Source organism: Rhodotorula graminis (assembly GCF_001329695.1).
Source record: "Rhodotorula graminis WP1 unplaced genomic scaffold RHOBAscaffold_5, whole genome shotgun sequence".
Taxonomy (NCBI): domain Eukaryota; kingdom Fungi; phylum Basidiomycota; class Microbotryomycetes; order Sporidiobolales; family Sporidiobolaceae; genus Rhodotorula; species Rhodotorula graminis.
In genome coordinates this window covers 1108212-1122111 of record NW_017264932.1, presented here as the reverse complement: position 1 = coordinate 1122111, position 13900 = coordinate 1108212, and the positions used below count along the sequence as shown (strand labels likewise).

Below are 13900 nucleotides of genomic sequence, written 5' to 3'. Positions count from 1 at the left end.
GTTCTCGGACTTGTTCTCGTCGTCGACCCAGCCGCCTGTTGCCAGAGAGCACACGCGCACCCTGTCTAGCTTGCCAACAGCAATGACACCCGCCACGCACTAGCCACACCCCGCCCTTCCTCGACTCGCCGTCGCCGTCCTCCCCGCCCCGCCGCACATGGCCATCGCCGCCCGCAGGCTGCGCACACCGCGCCTCGCCCCGGCGCGCAACCACTGCCGCCATGCCGCCACCTATGCCGACAGCCTCGCCGCCACCCTCGCCCACCTCCTGTCGGCCTTTGGCGCCTTCCTCGCGACCCACCAGACCCTGTCGCTCATGTCGACCGCGCTCGTCATCTGCAGCCTCCTGTCGCCCGCCATCATCCTCACCTTCTCGCCCTCGGGCTCCATCTTTGACCTCAGCGCCTCGGCCATCACCCGTCGCGGCCGCGGCGAACTCGTGTGGGAGCTCGACGGCCTGCGCCGCCAGGGCCTCATCTCGACAGAGGAGGACGTGTGCTGGGACCGCGTGCGCACCTACTACGACAAGACGGGCCGCGAGGGCGGCGGCAGACGCATCCGCGTCGAGCAGGTCCTCGTCCCCGTCGTCGGCGTCGGCGCGACCGCGCACCGTGGCACCATCACCAAGGGCGTCCTCCACCGCACCATGCGCGTCCAGCACGAGCTCGAGCGCCGCCTCGTCGACGGCCAAGTCGAGGGCAACGCGTGCCTGCGCGTCGGTGGCCCGTCGGCGGGCGAGGAACGGTGCGCGGCCCTGAGCCCCGTCGGGTGGTGGGCCGACGAGCAGGCCCTGTTGCGCGACGACGACGTGCACCGCACCCTGAGCAAGGTCCCCCTCGTCGAGCCGACCTTGGCCCGCGTCGGCCTCCCGTTGACCCTGTCCGAGACGTTCGTCGGCGTCGGGCGCGACCGACACGTGCGTCCCCCTCTCCCTCTCTCTGTCTCTCTACCCCTCGACCCCGTACTCACGTCGGCCTTTACCCTCGCAACAGGGCACGGTCAAGTCGGCGCAACAACTCGTCCTCACCTTCTTCCTCGACGACGGCCCGTTCCCGCAGTCGCCGTCGCTCCCGTCCCCGACCAACCTGACGCGGTACGAGGACTCGGCGCGCGACGTCGCCGCCCGAGCGTGGCGCCAAGCCGTACACGACGTCGTTGACCACCGCGGGTGGACCTCGCCCGTCTCGGTCGACCCGATGGGCCTCACGACGAGCGCTCGCGCCCCGACCCGCCACGTCCTCCTCAAGTTCCTGCCGCACCTCACGGTCGCCGCGCACCCGCGCCGGCTCGAGAACGTCATCTATGGCGTCGGCTACCTCCTCGTCACGCTGTACGTGTGGCGGTACATCGGCAAGCTGCGCGCCCACTCCAAGATGGGCCTGCTCGTCACGGGCGTCGTCGAGTTGACGGCGTCGGGCATCATGAGCGTCAGCATCTGCTGGCTCATGGGGTGGGACCTCGGCCTCGTTCCCTGGTGCGCTCGCGTTTCCCTGCCTCTCTCTCTCGTCGCCCCACCTCGACGAAAATTGAACCCGTCTTCCCTCGCGCAGGAACCTCCTCGCGTTCCTCGTCCTCACGTCGGGCCTCGACAACATGATCCTCGTCCTGCGCGCCATCGCCAGCACCGACGTCAACCTGCCCGTGCCGCAGCGCATGTCGGTCGGCCTGCGCGCCGTCGGCGTCGAGATGACGGTCCTGCTCGCCGTCGAGGAGGTCATGGCGCTCGGGCTCCTGTGGTGGGTCGAGATCAGCGTGCGTCCTTCGTCCTCTTTTCTCTCTATCTCTCCCCCTCTTCGTCCTCGTGCCCCGGTCCCTGACGAGCTTTGCGCTCGCCCGCAGGTCATGCGCGAGTGGATCCGCTTCGGCGCCGTCGTCCTCGTCGTCGACTACTTTCTCGAGCTCACGTTCTTCTCGACGGTCCTCTCGATCGACATTCAGCGTCTCGAGGTGCGTCGCAAACCTCTCTCTCTGCCTCACAACCCGGACTCAGACCCACTCACCTGTTCATCCGCTCGCAGCTCGCCGACCTCCTCGTCCAGAACCCGGCGTCGCAGTACCAGCCCGTGGCGCCGGCCGAGACGTCGAGCAAGTCGGTCACGGCGGCCTCACCGGCGTCGGGCTCGTTCCGCCGGTCGGCAAGGTCGGCGTGGAAGGTCCTGCGGCAGCGTCCGGCCAAGACGGCGACCGTCGCGTTCCTGTGGTTCATCAACGTCATCCTCTGGGCCTTGTGCGTCCCCTTTCGCAATTCTGTCCGGTCCTCGTCGATACTGACAGCGTCGCTCGTCGTCCTGCAGCTACGGCAGCGAACACTACCTCCCCGCCGCCTGCTCCCACACCGCCCTCTCGTCCGACCGCCCGTTCCTCGCGCCATCCCTGTCGCCGGCCGTCTCGCGCTCGCTCCGCCTCGGCCGCTCGGCCGTCGATCCGGCGTCGTCGTCGTACCTCGACGTTCCCGCCGACGCCGGCTCGGCCTTCTGGCACCTCGTCAACCCGGGCAACGCGACGAGCGTCCAGGTCTACCTCGAGCCGCCCGTGTCGGTCCAGTTCTTCACCGACGACGCGCTCGCCGCGCCCGAGAGCCTCGACCTCCTGTCGCACACGGGCACGGGCGCGCACGAGTCGTCGCTCGTCACCAAGGCGGCGCTCGTCGTCCTCCCGATTGCCGTCGTCATGGCGCTCCTGTACCTCCTCCTCATGTACCTCCTCAAGGACGCCGAGCTCCTCCAGGCCCACTGGGGCAGCGAGGAGCGCCTCGGCGGGCCCGAGCGCCGCAGGCGCCAGGCCCAGGTCAAGCAGCAGGGCCCCGGCGCGGGCGTCGTGCGCGACGAGGCGCTCGCGACGCGCCACACGGGCGACGTCGAGCTCGTCGCGAGCGGCGGTGACGCGCTCGTCAGCTGGGCGGCGCTCGAGGCGACGCTGCAGGTGCGCAAGGGCGGCGCGAGCGGCGCGCACGACGAGCCGGTGACGGCGTTCGCGCTCGATGTCGCGAGCCACGTCGAGCTCGTGTCTCTCGTCGCGCTCGCCGTCGATCCCGAGGCCCGCTTCGTCGCCGCTGCGACCTCGACGGGCCGGGTCCTCGTCTGGCCGCTCGAGCGCGGCGCGTCGCCCCTCTCGTTCGACGCCGCCTCGACCACCACCGCGCCCGTCGTCGCCCTCGTTCCCGAGACCGATGCCGCCCCTCGCTCGCCGGCTCGCTCTCTCGACGAGCCGTCGCAGGGCGCGCCCGCCCCGCCGACGATCAGCATCAGCCGCAGCCGCACGCCCGAGCAGCTCTCGCCCGCCGCCTTCTACAGCCTCCACCGCGACGGCCATGTCGTGCGGTGGGACTGCGGCGCGAGCCTCGCGACGGTCGTCGTCGCCGCGCCGTCGGCCGAGGCGCTCGACGCGCCCGTCAAGCGGTGGCTCGTCCCGGCGCCGTCGGCGACCGCGCCCGGGCCCCACGCGCCGCTCCTCGCGCTCGCACTGCCCGGCAGCAGGCTGCAGCTCGTGTCGCTCGCGAGCGAGTCGGCGGGCGAGGTCGTGTTCGACGAGACGGTCGCCGACGCGCAGGGCGCGGCGCTCACGGCGCTCGCGCTCGGCAGCTTCGCCATCGGCGGCGGCGACGGCAACGGTCAAGCAGGGCTCGGACCGCTGCAGCAGGTCGTCGCCGTCGGCACCTCGACGGGCGCCGTCGCGTTCTTTACGCTCGCGTCGCCGTCCACCCGCCTCGGCGAGTCGATCGAGGTGGGCTCGCCCGTGCGGCAGATCCGCCTCGTCGAGGCGCCGCACGACCAGACGTGCTCGACCTGCGGCGAGGCGCTCGTCGACGGCTTCACGGCCCTCGTCTCGACCCGCACGACCCTGCGCGTCCTGCGCATCTTCATCCCGCCGACGCCTGCCGCCCTCGAGCCGTGCGCGTGCAACTCGGCCGACGTCGCCGCCGTCGGACGCAGTCGCTCGTCGTCGACCGGGCCCACCCTCGCCCTCGGCGGCAGCCCTCTCGCGTCGCGCACCCTCGGCTCGAGCATGTCGTCGGCCCTCACGGCCTCGGGCGGCCGACGCTTCTCGCCGCGCAAGAAGCCTCTCACGCCTACTCGCCTGACACCCTTCAACCTCGGCGACGGCTCGCCGCTGCGCCCGAGGCTGCCGCCGCCGGCCCCGAGCGGCGACAGCGTGTCGAGCTCGAGCTCCGGGTCGCCTGTCCAGGAGCGCACGGCGCCGCCGCTCGCGACGCCCGGCACCCTCGCGCCCCCGCCACTCGCGACGAGCCCGCAGGCGTCGCCGTCGCTCGAGCTGGGCCCCGTCGATGCGGCACCAGGACCTTCCTCCTCGCCGCCGCCGCCGATGCTGCCGCTTCGTGCGGCCGAGGTCGCGAGCGCGCCCCTCGACGAGCGCAGCGGGTGGGACGTGCTCGGCTCCGGGCGAGGCGCCCAGGTCGTCGGCCTGCGCAGGCGCCGGCTCGCCGAGGCGGACGGCGATGCGCTCGTCGTGGGCGGCGGCGGTGAGCGAGGGTGGGAGGTGTGGTCCCTCGCGCTCGGCCGGGTCGGGGCATCGTTCGACGAGGGCTTCGAACGAGGGTCGAGCCCGCTCGGGCGCGTGCTCGAGCCGAGGACGCCCAAGCGGCAGGAGGGCAGGGCGGTGGACGCGCACGAGCCGCTCGACGAGGGCGGCGCCGCGCAAAGCAGCCGGCGGACGAGCCTGACTCTTCGTCGCCGCCTCCCGTCGACCTTGACGCCCTCGTCGTCCTCGAACCCGGCGACGGCCACCTCGAGGCGCGTCTCGGCCGCGCCGTCGATCCGATTCTCGCCCTCGACCGCCTCGAGCGCGCCCGACCTGCCCTTCTCTCACGCGCGCCCGGTCACGCCTGCGCTCGGCGGCGAGGCGTTGACGGTCGGACTCGGGAACCAGCTCGTCGTGCTCAAAGCGGTCGAGGAGCAGCAGCAGGACGCTGGGTTGAACGGCTTCCTAGGGTGGTCCTGAGTCTCTCGACTTCCTCCTCGTCAGTAGATTTGTTGTTTGTACCGTGCTTATTGCAAACCTGTCAGTCTCTACTTCTCGAGTCCAGAGAGAGTCAAGGTTTCGTCTCCGCCGCCGAGTCCGCCAAGTCGAGGGAGGAGGGGAGGCTCTGCTCGCTACCCCCGCTGTTGCATGCACCGCGTTGGACTGCGCTCTCTCGTGTCGCCGCCGGTCCGCCTCGCCCTACTCGCCCGTCCAGCCCTTCAGCCGCAGCGGTCGTCCGCCTCGCCCTCGCGCACCTTTCCTCGCCCGCTCTCGTCCTCGTCCACCCTCGCCCGCCACGCCCCGCGGTCCAAGATGAGCCAGCCCACCGACAGCTCGGTCAACAAGACGGCCCACGCCTTTGAGCGCGCCTCGCTCGAGAGCCTCCTCATCCGCCGCTTCTTCTTCGCCCCCGCCTTCGAGATCTACGGCGGTCCGTCCCCTCTCTCTTGTCCCTCCTGAGTCACCTGTGGGGCTGCGCAGAGTACTGACGAGTCCGGCGAACCCACTCACGCAGGCGTCAAGGGCCTGTACGACTATGTGCGCTCCCCCTCCTTTCTCATCACCTCCCGGGCCCCGCTCCTTCCGCACGAGCTGACCGGGGCTCTGCCGCACACACAGGGTCCTCCCGGCTCGTCGCTCCAGGCCAACATCCTCGACACGTGGCGCAAGCACTTCATCATCGAGGAAGAGATGCTCGAGCTCGACACGACCATCATGACCCTGTCGGACGTTCTCAAGACGTCGGGCCACGTCGACAAGTTCACCGACTGGATGGTCAAGGACTCGAAGACCAACGAGGTCTACCGCGCCGACCACCTCGTCGAGGGCGTCCTCGAGGCCCGCCTCAAGGGCGACAAGGAGGCGCGCGGCGTCGCCGAGGTCCAGGAGGTTGAGGACCCGACCCAGAAGAAGAAGAAGAAGAAGGTCAAGTCGGTCGCCGTCAAGCTCGACGACAAGGTGGTCGCCGAGTACGAGTCGACGCTCGCCAAGATCGACAACTACACCGGCGCCGAGCTGGGCCAGCTCATCCGCGACTTCAAGATTGTCGCGCCCGAGACGGGCAACGAGGTGACCGAGCCTGTCGAGTTCAACCTCATGTTCGACTCGAGCATTGGCCCTACCGGCCAGATCAAGGGGTCCGTCCTCCTCTCGCACCCTCTCACCCTTCGAATCGAGCCTGACTTTCGTTCCCCCCCCCTTGTACAGCTACCTGCGCCCCGAGACTGCCCAGGGCCACTTCGTCAACTTCAACCGCCTCCTCGACTTCAACAACGGCCGGGTGCCGTTCGCGTCGGCCCAGATTGGCCGCTCGTTCCGCAACGAGATCTCGCCGCGGTCGGGCCTCCTCCGTGTCCGGTACGTCCTCTCTCGCCCGTCTCGTCGCTCTCCCTGTCGCACCATCCACTCACGCAGGACCTCCCGCCTCGCAGCGAGTTCACCATGGCCGAGATTGAGCACTTCGTCGACCCGCTCGACAAGTCGCACGAGCGCTTCGAGGCCGTCAAGGACATCAAGCTCCGCCTCCTGCCCAAGGACGTCCAGTCGGCGGGCAAGACCGACATCTCCGAGGTGGCGGTCGGCGAGGCCGTGTCGTCGGGCATGGTCGACAACGAGACGCTCGGCTTCTTCATCGCGCGCATCTACCTGTTCCTCACCAAGATCGGCATCAACCCGCAGCGCCTGCGCTTCCGCCAGCACATGGCCAACGAGATGGCTCACTACGCCGCCGACTGCTGGGACGCCGAGATCGAGACGTCGTACGGCTGGATCGAATGCGTCGGTTGCGCCGACCGGTCGGCGTACGACCTCACGGTCCACAGCGTCAAGACGGGCAACAAGCTCGTCGTGCGCCAGCCGCTCAAGGAGCCGCGCATCGTCGACAAGATCGTCGCCACCATCGACAAGAAGGCGTTCGGCCCCATGTTCAAGCGCGAGGCCAAGGCCATCGAGGACGCCATCCTCTCGCTCTCGGACGAGTGCCTCAAGAAGGCTATGGACGAGCTCAACGACAAGCAGTACGTCCCTCGCTCGGTCCTCGTCACCCTATCCCTCTCGCCGTCGCGCTCGTCCTCGTCCATCTCGGCGCTCGGACCCTCTCCCTCCCTTGTGTTCCCCACCTTGCCGTACTGACTCTCTGCCTCTCCTCTCCCTCTTGCAGGGCCGCGACGATCGAGGCCAACGGCCAGAAGTACGAGGTGCCCGTCTCGGTCCTCCAGATCAAGCCGACGCAGATCAAGGAGATGGGTCCGTCCCTTTCTCTCTCTCCCTCGTCGCGCCGTCCGACTCTGTGACTCACCGCCCCACCCTGACTTCCACAGTTCGCGAGTTTGTGCCCAACGTTATCGAGCCGTCGTTCGGTATCGGCCGCATCCTGTACTCGCTCCTCGAGCACTCGTACTGGAACCGCGCCGACGACGTCAACCGCGCCGTCCTCTCGCTGCCGCCGACCGTCGCGCCCATCAAGTGCCTCATCGTCCCCTTGTCGAGCAACGCCGAGTTCAAGCCGCTCGTGACCAAGGTCTCGGGCAAGTTGAGGGCGCTCGGCATCGCGTCCAGGGTCGACGACTCGAACGCGTCGATCGGCAAGCGCTACGCCCGCAACGACGAGCTCGGTACCCCGTTCGGCGTCACGCTCGACTTTGCCTGTGCGTCGACGAGTTCCTCCTCTGACGATTAAGCACGCCGACGTCGAGAAACTGACCGATCTGCCCTTCTCTCCTCCTTCCCTCCTCTCGTTCGCCTCCCCGCAGCCGTGTCCAAGGGCACTATGACGCTGCGCGAGCGCGACACGACTCTGCAGCTCATCGGCACCATCGACGAGGTCGTCCAGGTCGTGTACGAGCTGTGCCGTGGCGACCTCTCCTGGACGGAGGCGCAGCAGCGGCTCCCGGCGTACTCGGGCGAGCAGGACGCGTCGGCATGAGCGAGGAGGGTCATTCCGAGGCTGTACGTAGACTGGAGACGAGGGTGACGGGGAAAGAACCGCATCGTGTCTTCGACCTGCCGAAAGCGAGAGAGAGAGATCTCGAAGGAGAGCTTCCCCAGACCTTGCGCTCGAGCCTCTTTTTCTCGCCGAGCGCTCTCAGACGGCGCGAGAGACGCGGAACAAGCCCTGGTGCATGGACGGAACGACCGAGAGAGTACCAAAATGTAGATGATGCGCGCGCAAAGCGACTCGAGACGAACCCTCTCCATTGAAGACCGCCGACCTCCCTCTCTCATACTCACGAGGCCGCCTCCTCATGGCCGCCTCGACCCCGGCGCCGGGCTCCTGCCTCGCAGTATCGGGTCCGGGCTCCCCGGCGCGCTCATCCTGCCGCTCGCAAAGCCCTCGCTGCCGCCGTCCGGCGTGCCCGTCCTCGCCATGAACGGCAGCTGCTGCGCCGAGTCCTGCTGGCCGTGCCCTCCCGCTCCCGCTCCTGCTCCTCCGTCCTCGCTCGCAGCCCGCATGGCCGCGAGCGGGAACGCGCCGTCGACGACGCGGTGGTCGGGCGTCTTTGCGCCGGGCGGCACCGACTGCGGGTTCGGGCGCCTGTGCGGCGCGCCCGCGCCCGTCGCCGACGACGCCGAGGTCGACGCGCTCGAGGTCGAGCCCATGCGCATCGCGGGATGCGAAAAAGGCGCAGACGGGTGGTGGAGCGTCGCTGGGGACGACGCGCTGCCGTTCGAGTCGGTGCGGCCGTGCGACGAGTAGAGCGGCGGGGTGAACGCGCCTTTCGAGGCGAGGGAAGGAGAGGGAAGAGATGTCGGAAGGGAGCTCTCGGGCGGACCGCGGCGAGGAGCGTCGGGGAGGTTGTAGAGGTACGTGGCGGCGACGACCATGCTCGTGCCGAGGAGGAACGACGTCGTGACCCGGAAGTCGAACAAGATGATGCCGGCGCAGAACGACAGGACGATGGCGAGCGACGTCGCAAAGCCCTTCATGATGTTGTCGCTGCGTGAGAGAGAGAGATGAGGGACTGGTTCTGGTCGAGAGAAGCCGAAACGAGGCGAAACGCACCTGTAGCGGATGACGAGCGCCGTGATGAGGCCGCCGAACACCTGCAGGAGGGCAAACAGAGTCAGTACGAGAGTGTGGAAGGAGAGGGCGGACGGCGACGCACCTGAATGAGGACGACGGCCCACGCCCACGCGCCGAAGTTGGCAAAGACGGGCTGCCCCGCCGTCGGGTTCGGCTTGGCCGGGCCACCGACGAGCGACAGGCCCGGCGCAAAGACGGCGCACACGGCGGGGAGGAGCGAGAAGAGCGACAGCTGGACGTTGCGGATCCATAGGTCGGCCTTGCTGCCTTTGAGGACCATCTCGAAGTAGACGCCGGCGAGCCCGGACGTCATGCACGCGCAGAAGACGGCGAGGAGGCCCTTGGTCTTGTCCATCTCGTGCGCGCCGTGCGACGACGACGACGAGCCGGCGGCGGCCGACGACTGGAGCTGAACGACGCCGACGCCGGCGGCGAGGAACAGGAGCGCAAACCACTTCTTGGCCGACAGGCGACGCCGCAAGAGGATGACAGAAAAGAGGGCGGTCGTGAGGATCTTGAGGTTGTAGGTGACCTGGAAAGTCGGCACGTCGAGGTTGGACGCGGCGACGAATTGAAGCTGTCCGCGCGCACGAGGTCAGGGACTGCGCGCGCAAGGTGCATGAGAGAGAACGAGAGTAGGACGCACGTTGTTCTGGATGACGTAGAGGCAGGCCGGGATGGACAGCTTCCAGCAGTCGCTGCTGAACACCTCGCCGAGCATCTTAGTCGCGGCGAACTTGGCCCTCGCGAGGTCGATCCCGCCGCCACCGCCGGGCCCGCTGCGTCTCCTGCCCTCAAACTCGTCGTCGGTCGGGATGCGCGAGTAGTCGCCGCCGCGAGTGCTCGACGCTGCGAGGACGGCGTTGCGGTAGGCGATCGAGAGCGAGATGGCGCCCTTGAGGAGCTCGTTGAGGAGGACGGCGGCCGCCGCGTTGTACATGCGGTCTGCAGGGACCGAGATGCGGCTCTGCGAAGGGGCATGCGAGGCGCAGGAGGACAGGGTTGGGCGAGAGCGGGGCGGGAGGGGGAGGAGAAGGGTCAGCCAACTCTCGCCCGCTCGTTCTGCGGCGGCCGCTTGGCAAGGGAGAGTGGGACGCACATAGTGCAAGACGATGGTGAGAGCCGAGTTCTGGACCGTGAGGGTGACAAGCGAGATGAGGCCCAGCGGGACACCCAGGAACGTTGCCGACATGCTCCTCGGCCGCGCGCTTGGCGGGGGCTGGCGCGTGTGCGTGGTGCGCAGGTATGCGCGTGCGTCGGCGAGAGCTCGGCGAGCTGTGTGGTGAGCGGCGAGAGGGAGAGCCGAGGCGAACACGCTCGCTCGCTCTCCGGCTCTGATCGCGCTCTGTCTCGCAGATTGCGCGCAGGCTTCTCTCGCTCTCACAGCTGCAGATAACTCGCACAGACATCCACTCGCTGCTCTCGCAGACCCGGGACACGGTCGAGAGAGAACGGAACGGACAACTTCGATACAGCGTGGCAGCCACAGAGGCGCCTCGAGGACGCCCTGCGCGTGCGTACAACAAGGGGGACATGCTCGAGGGACAATCAAGAGAAGGGGAGGAAGGTGAGGCGCGCTCAGCGCCATGCCGAGGCCTGCGCCGCCGCGAGCGCGTTCTCGAGCCGCTCGACGACGTCGACGTCGAGCATGGCTGCGTCGCCGCCCGACGTGTGCAGGTCCTCGTACAGGGCCATGCGCGTCGCCGGCTCGAACTGGACGAAGGCCCGCAGGTCGCGCAGGGTCGAGATGCCGGCCGAGTGGAGCGGTTGGGCGAGAGGCGCGAGCGAGGGGTCGAGCGCCGAGAGGAAGGAGGTCAAGTCGGCAAGGAAGGCGGCAGGGTCGGGTGCGGGTAGGTGGAAGCTCGGCGTGACGCCTGAGCGCCGGGCGGGAGCGGGCGGGGCGGGAGAGGCCGTCGACGGCGCAGGTGGTGGAGGGGGAGGAACGGGAGGAGCGGAAGGAGGGACGGCGGGCTCGACTGACGGCGCGGTCGACGTTGAGGTTGACGTGGGGGCGAAGCCGGCGTGCTGCGGGGCTGTAAGGGCTGCGGCTGTTGCCGACTTGGCAGGACTTGAGGGCGGAAAGACGGGTCGTTCAGGGAGGGAGGTGCTGGGTGGAGCTCGCGCCTGCTTCTTGGGCGCGGGCGGGTCGGGTCCAGGGTTGTCGTCGCGCTTCTTCGGGTTGACGGTCGTGGTGCGGATGCCGGCCTGTGCGCGGGAAAGAGCGTCAGGGCGCATGCGAGGCAGGGAACGAGAGAGGGGGAGAAGGTGGCGCACAGCCACGTCGCGCTTCTCGACGGCCTCCCTCACCGTCGAGTTGCGGATGACGGGCCGCCAGGCCGGGTCCTTGACAATCCTCGAGTCGCGCTCGTGGTTGTGGAAGAAGTTGCTCGACTCGAGGACGCGCCATCGCCCGCCGCCGCCGCCGAGGTGGATGCACATCGGGCAGCCGGTGCCATGGCGGTTGCACATGATCTTGGACGGGCGGCCGATGTCGAGGCCGTTGCCGTAGACGGGGATCATGGCCGCGGCGATCTGCTCGTGCGCCGCGAGGCTCGAGGGAAAAGTGGCGCCGACGGCGGGCAGGCCGGGGCAAAAGTATTGAGGGATCGTGCGGCCGCGCTTTCCTCGCGGGATCTCGGCCTGCAGGACACGATGAGAGTAAGTCCGGGCCTGTGGGAGGGGTCGAGACGAGAAGAGGTGCTCACCGGGGCTGCAGCCGAGCCGTCCTTGCCGTTGTCGCCCTCGGCTTGAGCTGGTTCTTGAGCTTGGCGAGCGGGCGAGCCACTTGTGGGCGTAGTAGCTGCTCGAGTGCATGCGTCAGGGACGTCCGAGGAGAGAACCGGGAGACGAGGGACGTACGAGACTGCTTCTTCCACTCGAGGACGGCGGCTTGAGCGCCGGGCCACTCGAGGAGCTCCTTGAACGCCGGGAGCGGGCCCCACAGGTCGCGGCACACCTTGTGGATCATGTTGAACGCCTCGATGAGGACGCCTCGGGAGCTTGTCGCGTAGTAGCTGACCTGGTGGGCGAACAGGGCCAACACGGGCGGTGTGGCGGGCCAGGGCGGGATGTCGACGGCGCGGCAGAACGAGCAGTACGCCGAGACCTTGTACGCAAAGGTGCTGTACGAGCCCGAGCGGGCGTAGGTGGCGAGCTTGGCCGCGATGAGGTCCTGCGACTTGCGCTGCAGCTCGGCTGGAGGAAAGAGGAAGGGGGGACGGCGACGACGTTAGTTCTGCGCCTCGGTCAAGGGCGGAAAAGTGGACGAGGGACGCACGGTCGTTGAAGGTGCGCTGTTTGGTGAAGATCTCCTCGCGCCGGGCGACGATGGCGGCGAGAGACGGGATCGGGCCCGGCTGCGCCCATTCGTACGGAGCTTGTTCTTGAAGCGGCGGCACCTCGGCGTCTGTCGCAGGCACGGGCATGTCAGACAACCGAGTCGAGTGCGAGAGGAAGGAGGAAGACGCACCCCAAGTCGGCGCGCTGGTCGTGCGAGGCCTTGTCGTGGTCCGAGGCTCAACCTGCTCGAAGACGAGGGTCAGTCGAGTTCTCGAGCGAGATGAGGGGCGACAGGCGACGCACCTCATCGTCCTCGTCCATGACGCGGTCGCCATCCTCAGAGTCCGACAGCGCCACAGCGTCCACCACCTCGACCTGGCTCGCCGGGTCGCGCGCCCTTGCCGCCGACCTCGCCCTCCTGCCCCGCTCCGCCACCAATCGGCGCAGCTCGGTCTCGCGCGCCAGCCCCTCGGCCGTCGTCTCCCTCGTACGGTCCCCCCTGCGCGCCCGCCGCCGCCGACGACCCGCCCTGCGCGCCCTCGGCCGAGGCCCGAGCGCGCTCCTTGCTCGCTCGCCGAGCAGCTGCGCGCGCCTCTGCCTCGCGCAGCTCCGCTTCCGCCGCACGCAGCTCAGCGAAAGCGCGCTCCTCCGCCATGCGCAGTGCCCTGCTGCGCTGGTCCTCCGCCGCTGCCGCCTCGACCGCCGCTCGTTCCTCCGCAGCGACCCGCTCAGCCTCGCGCTTCTCCTCGAGCGCGCGCTGCTGCGCTTCTGCCGCCGCGCGCTCCTCAGCGACGCGCCGTGCCGCCTCGACCATCTCGTTCGTCCTGCGCCGCTCCATCTCGAGCAGCTCCCTCTCGAGCCGCTCCATCTCGATCCGCTCCTTCTCCCGCCGCTTCTCCTTCTCGCGCTCGGCCGCCTCGCGCCGCTCCTTCTCCTGACGCTCCTCCTCGTCACGCTCCTCCTTCTCGCGCCGTGCGTCCGCCTCGCGACGCTCCTTCTCGCGGCGCTCGCGCTCGGCCCGCTCCTCGCGCTCCTTGGCCTCGGCCGCCTCAGCCGCCTCGAGCCTCCTCAGCTCGGCTGCCCTCGCCTCGGCGGCGCGCAACTCGTCGGCGCGCTCCTTGAACGTGCGCAGCTCGTCCGCCGACGGCGACGCGCGTGCGCCGCCGTCGCCGGCCGCCGTGGCGTGCGGGAGCGGGCCGAGCCGTCCAACGAGGGGCTTGATGTCGACAGGTGGTGCAGGTAGGGCCGAGGAAGGTGTGGGTGCGAGCGAAGGACAAGGGATGGAGGGCGAGGAGGGCGGCTCGGGCTTGATGCGCGACGCGAGAGGCGGCGGCGGGGCCCGAGCGGCGAGTACGCCCGCCGGCTGCGTTGGCGCGACGGCTTGCGTCGGTCTCGGCTGCTGCGGAGCGTGCTGCGCCGGCGGCGGGCGCTGCTCGGGGCCCGGCTGCGGCTGCGGCGGAGCGGGCGGTCGAAGCTGCGGCTGAGCCTGCTGAGCCTGACGAGCCCGCTCCTGCACCGGCTGCTGCTGCGTCCCGGTCGTCGCCGGCTGAGCGAGCCGCATCGCCAAAGTCGGCCGCGCGGCGTGCCGGCTGGCGGCGAGCTCGGCGGCGTGCCAGCTTC

At 69.3% G+C, this 13900-nt stretch overlaps 5 protein-coding genes across 5 annotated transcripts in view; 2 read left to right on the top strand and 3 right to left on the bottom strand.

Annotated features, from left to right (window-relative positions):
* Positions 1–13900, bottom strand: part of RHOBADRAFT_64864 (uncharacterized protein) — a 186160-nt gene that overhangs the window by 81494 nt on the left and 90766 nt on the right. Inside the window, exon 5 of the mRNA XM_018418600.1 lies at positions 12333–12346. The gene's annotated coding sequence lies outside the window, so the exon portion shown is untranslated. The remainder of the gene's footprint in view (positions 1–12332; positions 12347–13900) is intronic.
* On the top strand, positions 158–5027 carry RHOBADRAFT_53007 (uncharacterized protein; the record flags this gene model as incomplete). The annotated part of the gene is made up of 6 exons (XM_018416616.1): positions 158–916; positions 993–1474; positions 1551–1752; positions 1840–1947; positions 2019–2227; positions 2295–5027. 6 exons carry the CDS (start codon positions 158–160, stop codon positions 4957–4959), a joined length of 4425 nt encoding a protein of 1474 aa, XP_018272056.1. The 3' UTR covers positions 4960–5027.
* Positions 5274–7980, top strand: RHOBADRAFT_26231 (uncharacterized protein). Its single transcript, XM_018412736.1, has 8 exons — positions 5274–5410; positions 5495–5517; positions 5599–6116; positions 6187–6336; positions 6411–6995; positions 7139–7224; positions 7299–7625; positions 7731–7980. The coding sequence occupies exons 1-8, from the start codon at positions 5293–5295 to the stop codon at positions 7901–7903; spliced, it is 1980 nt and encodes a 659-aa protein (XP_018272055.1). The 5' UTR covers positions 5274–5292; the 3' UTR covers positions 7904–7980.
* Positions 8221–10193, bottom strand: RHOBADRAFT_53005 (uncharacterized protein; the record flags this gene model as incomplete). Its single annotated transcript, XM_018416615.1, has 5 exons — positions 8221–8914; positions 8981–9021; positions 9084–9578; positions 9648–9968; positions 10101–10193. 5 exons carry the CDS (start codon positions 10191–10193, stop codon positions 8221–8223), a joined length of 1644 nt encoding a protein of 547 aa, XP_018272054.1.
* On the bottom strand, positions 10444–13841 carry RHOBADRAFT_53004 (uncharacterized protein; the record flags this gene model as incomplete). The annotated part of the gene is made up of 8 exons (XM_018416614.1): positions 10444–11206; positions 11276–11641; positions 11707–11801; positions 11861–12196; positions 12279–12407; positions 12471–12522; positions 12584–12616; positions 12690–13841. 8 exons carry the CDS (start codon positions 13839–13841, stop codon positions 10580–10582), a joined length of 2790 nt encoding a protein of 929 aa, XP_018272053.1. The 3' UTR covers positions 10444–10579.

Excerpts from the sequence above, each read along its gene's own strand:
- RHOBADRAFT_26231 (XM_018412736.1), top strand. The coding sequence starts at position 5,293 with ATGAGCCAGCCCACCGACAGCTCGGTCAACAAGACGGCCCACGCCTTT. Across the intron at positions 5,518-5,598 it reads TCAAGGGCCTGTACGACTAT|GGTCCTCCCGGCTCGTCGCT; the intron begins GTGCGCTCCCCC and ends CCGCACACACAG. Across the intron at positions 6,337-6,410 it reads TCGGGCCTCCTCCGTGTCCG|CGAGTTCACCATGGCCGAGA; the intron begins GTACGTCCTCTC and ends CCCGCCTCGCAG.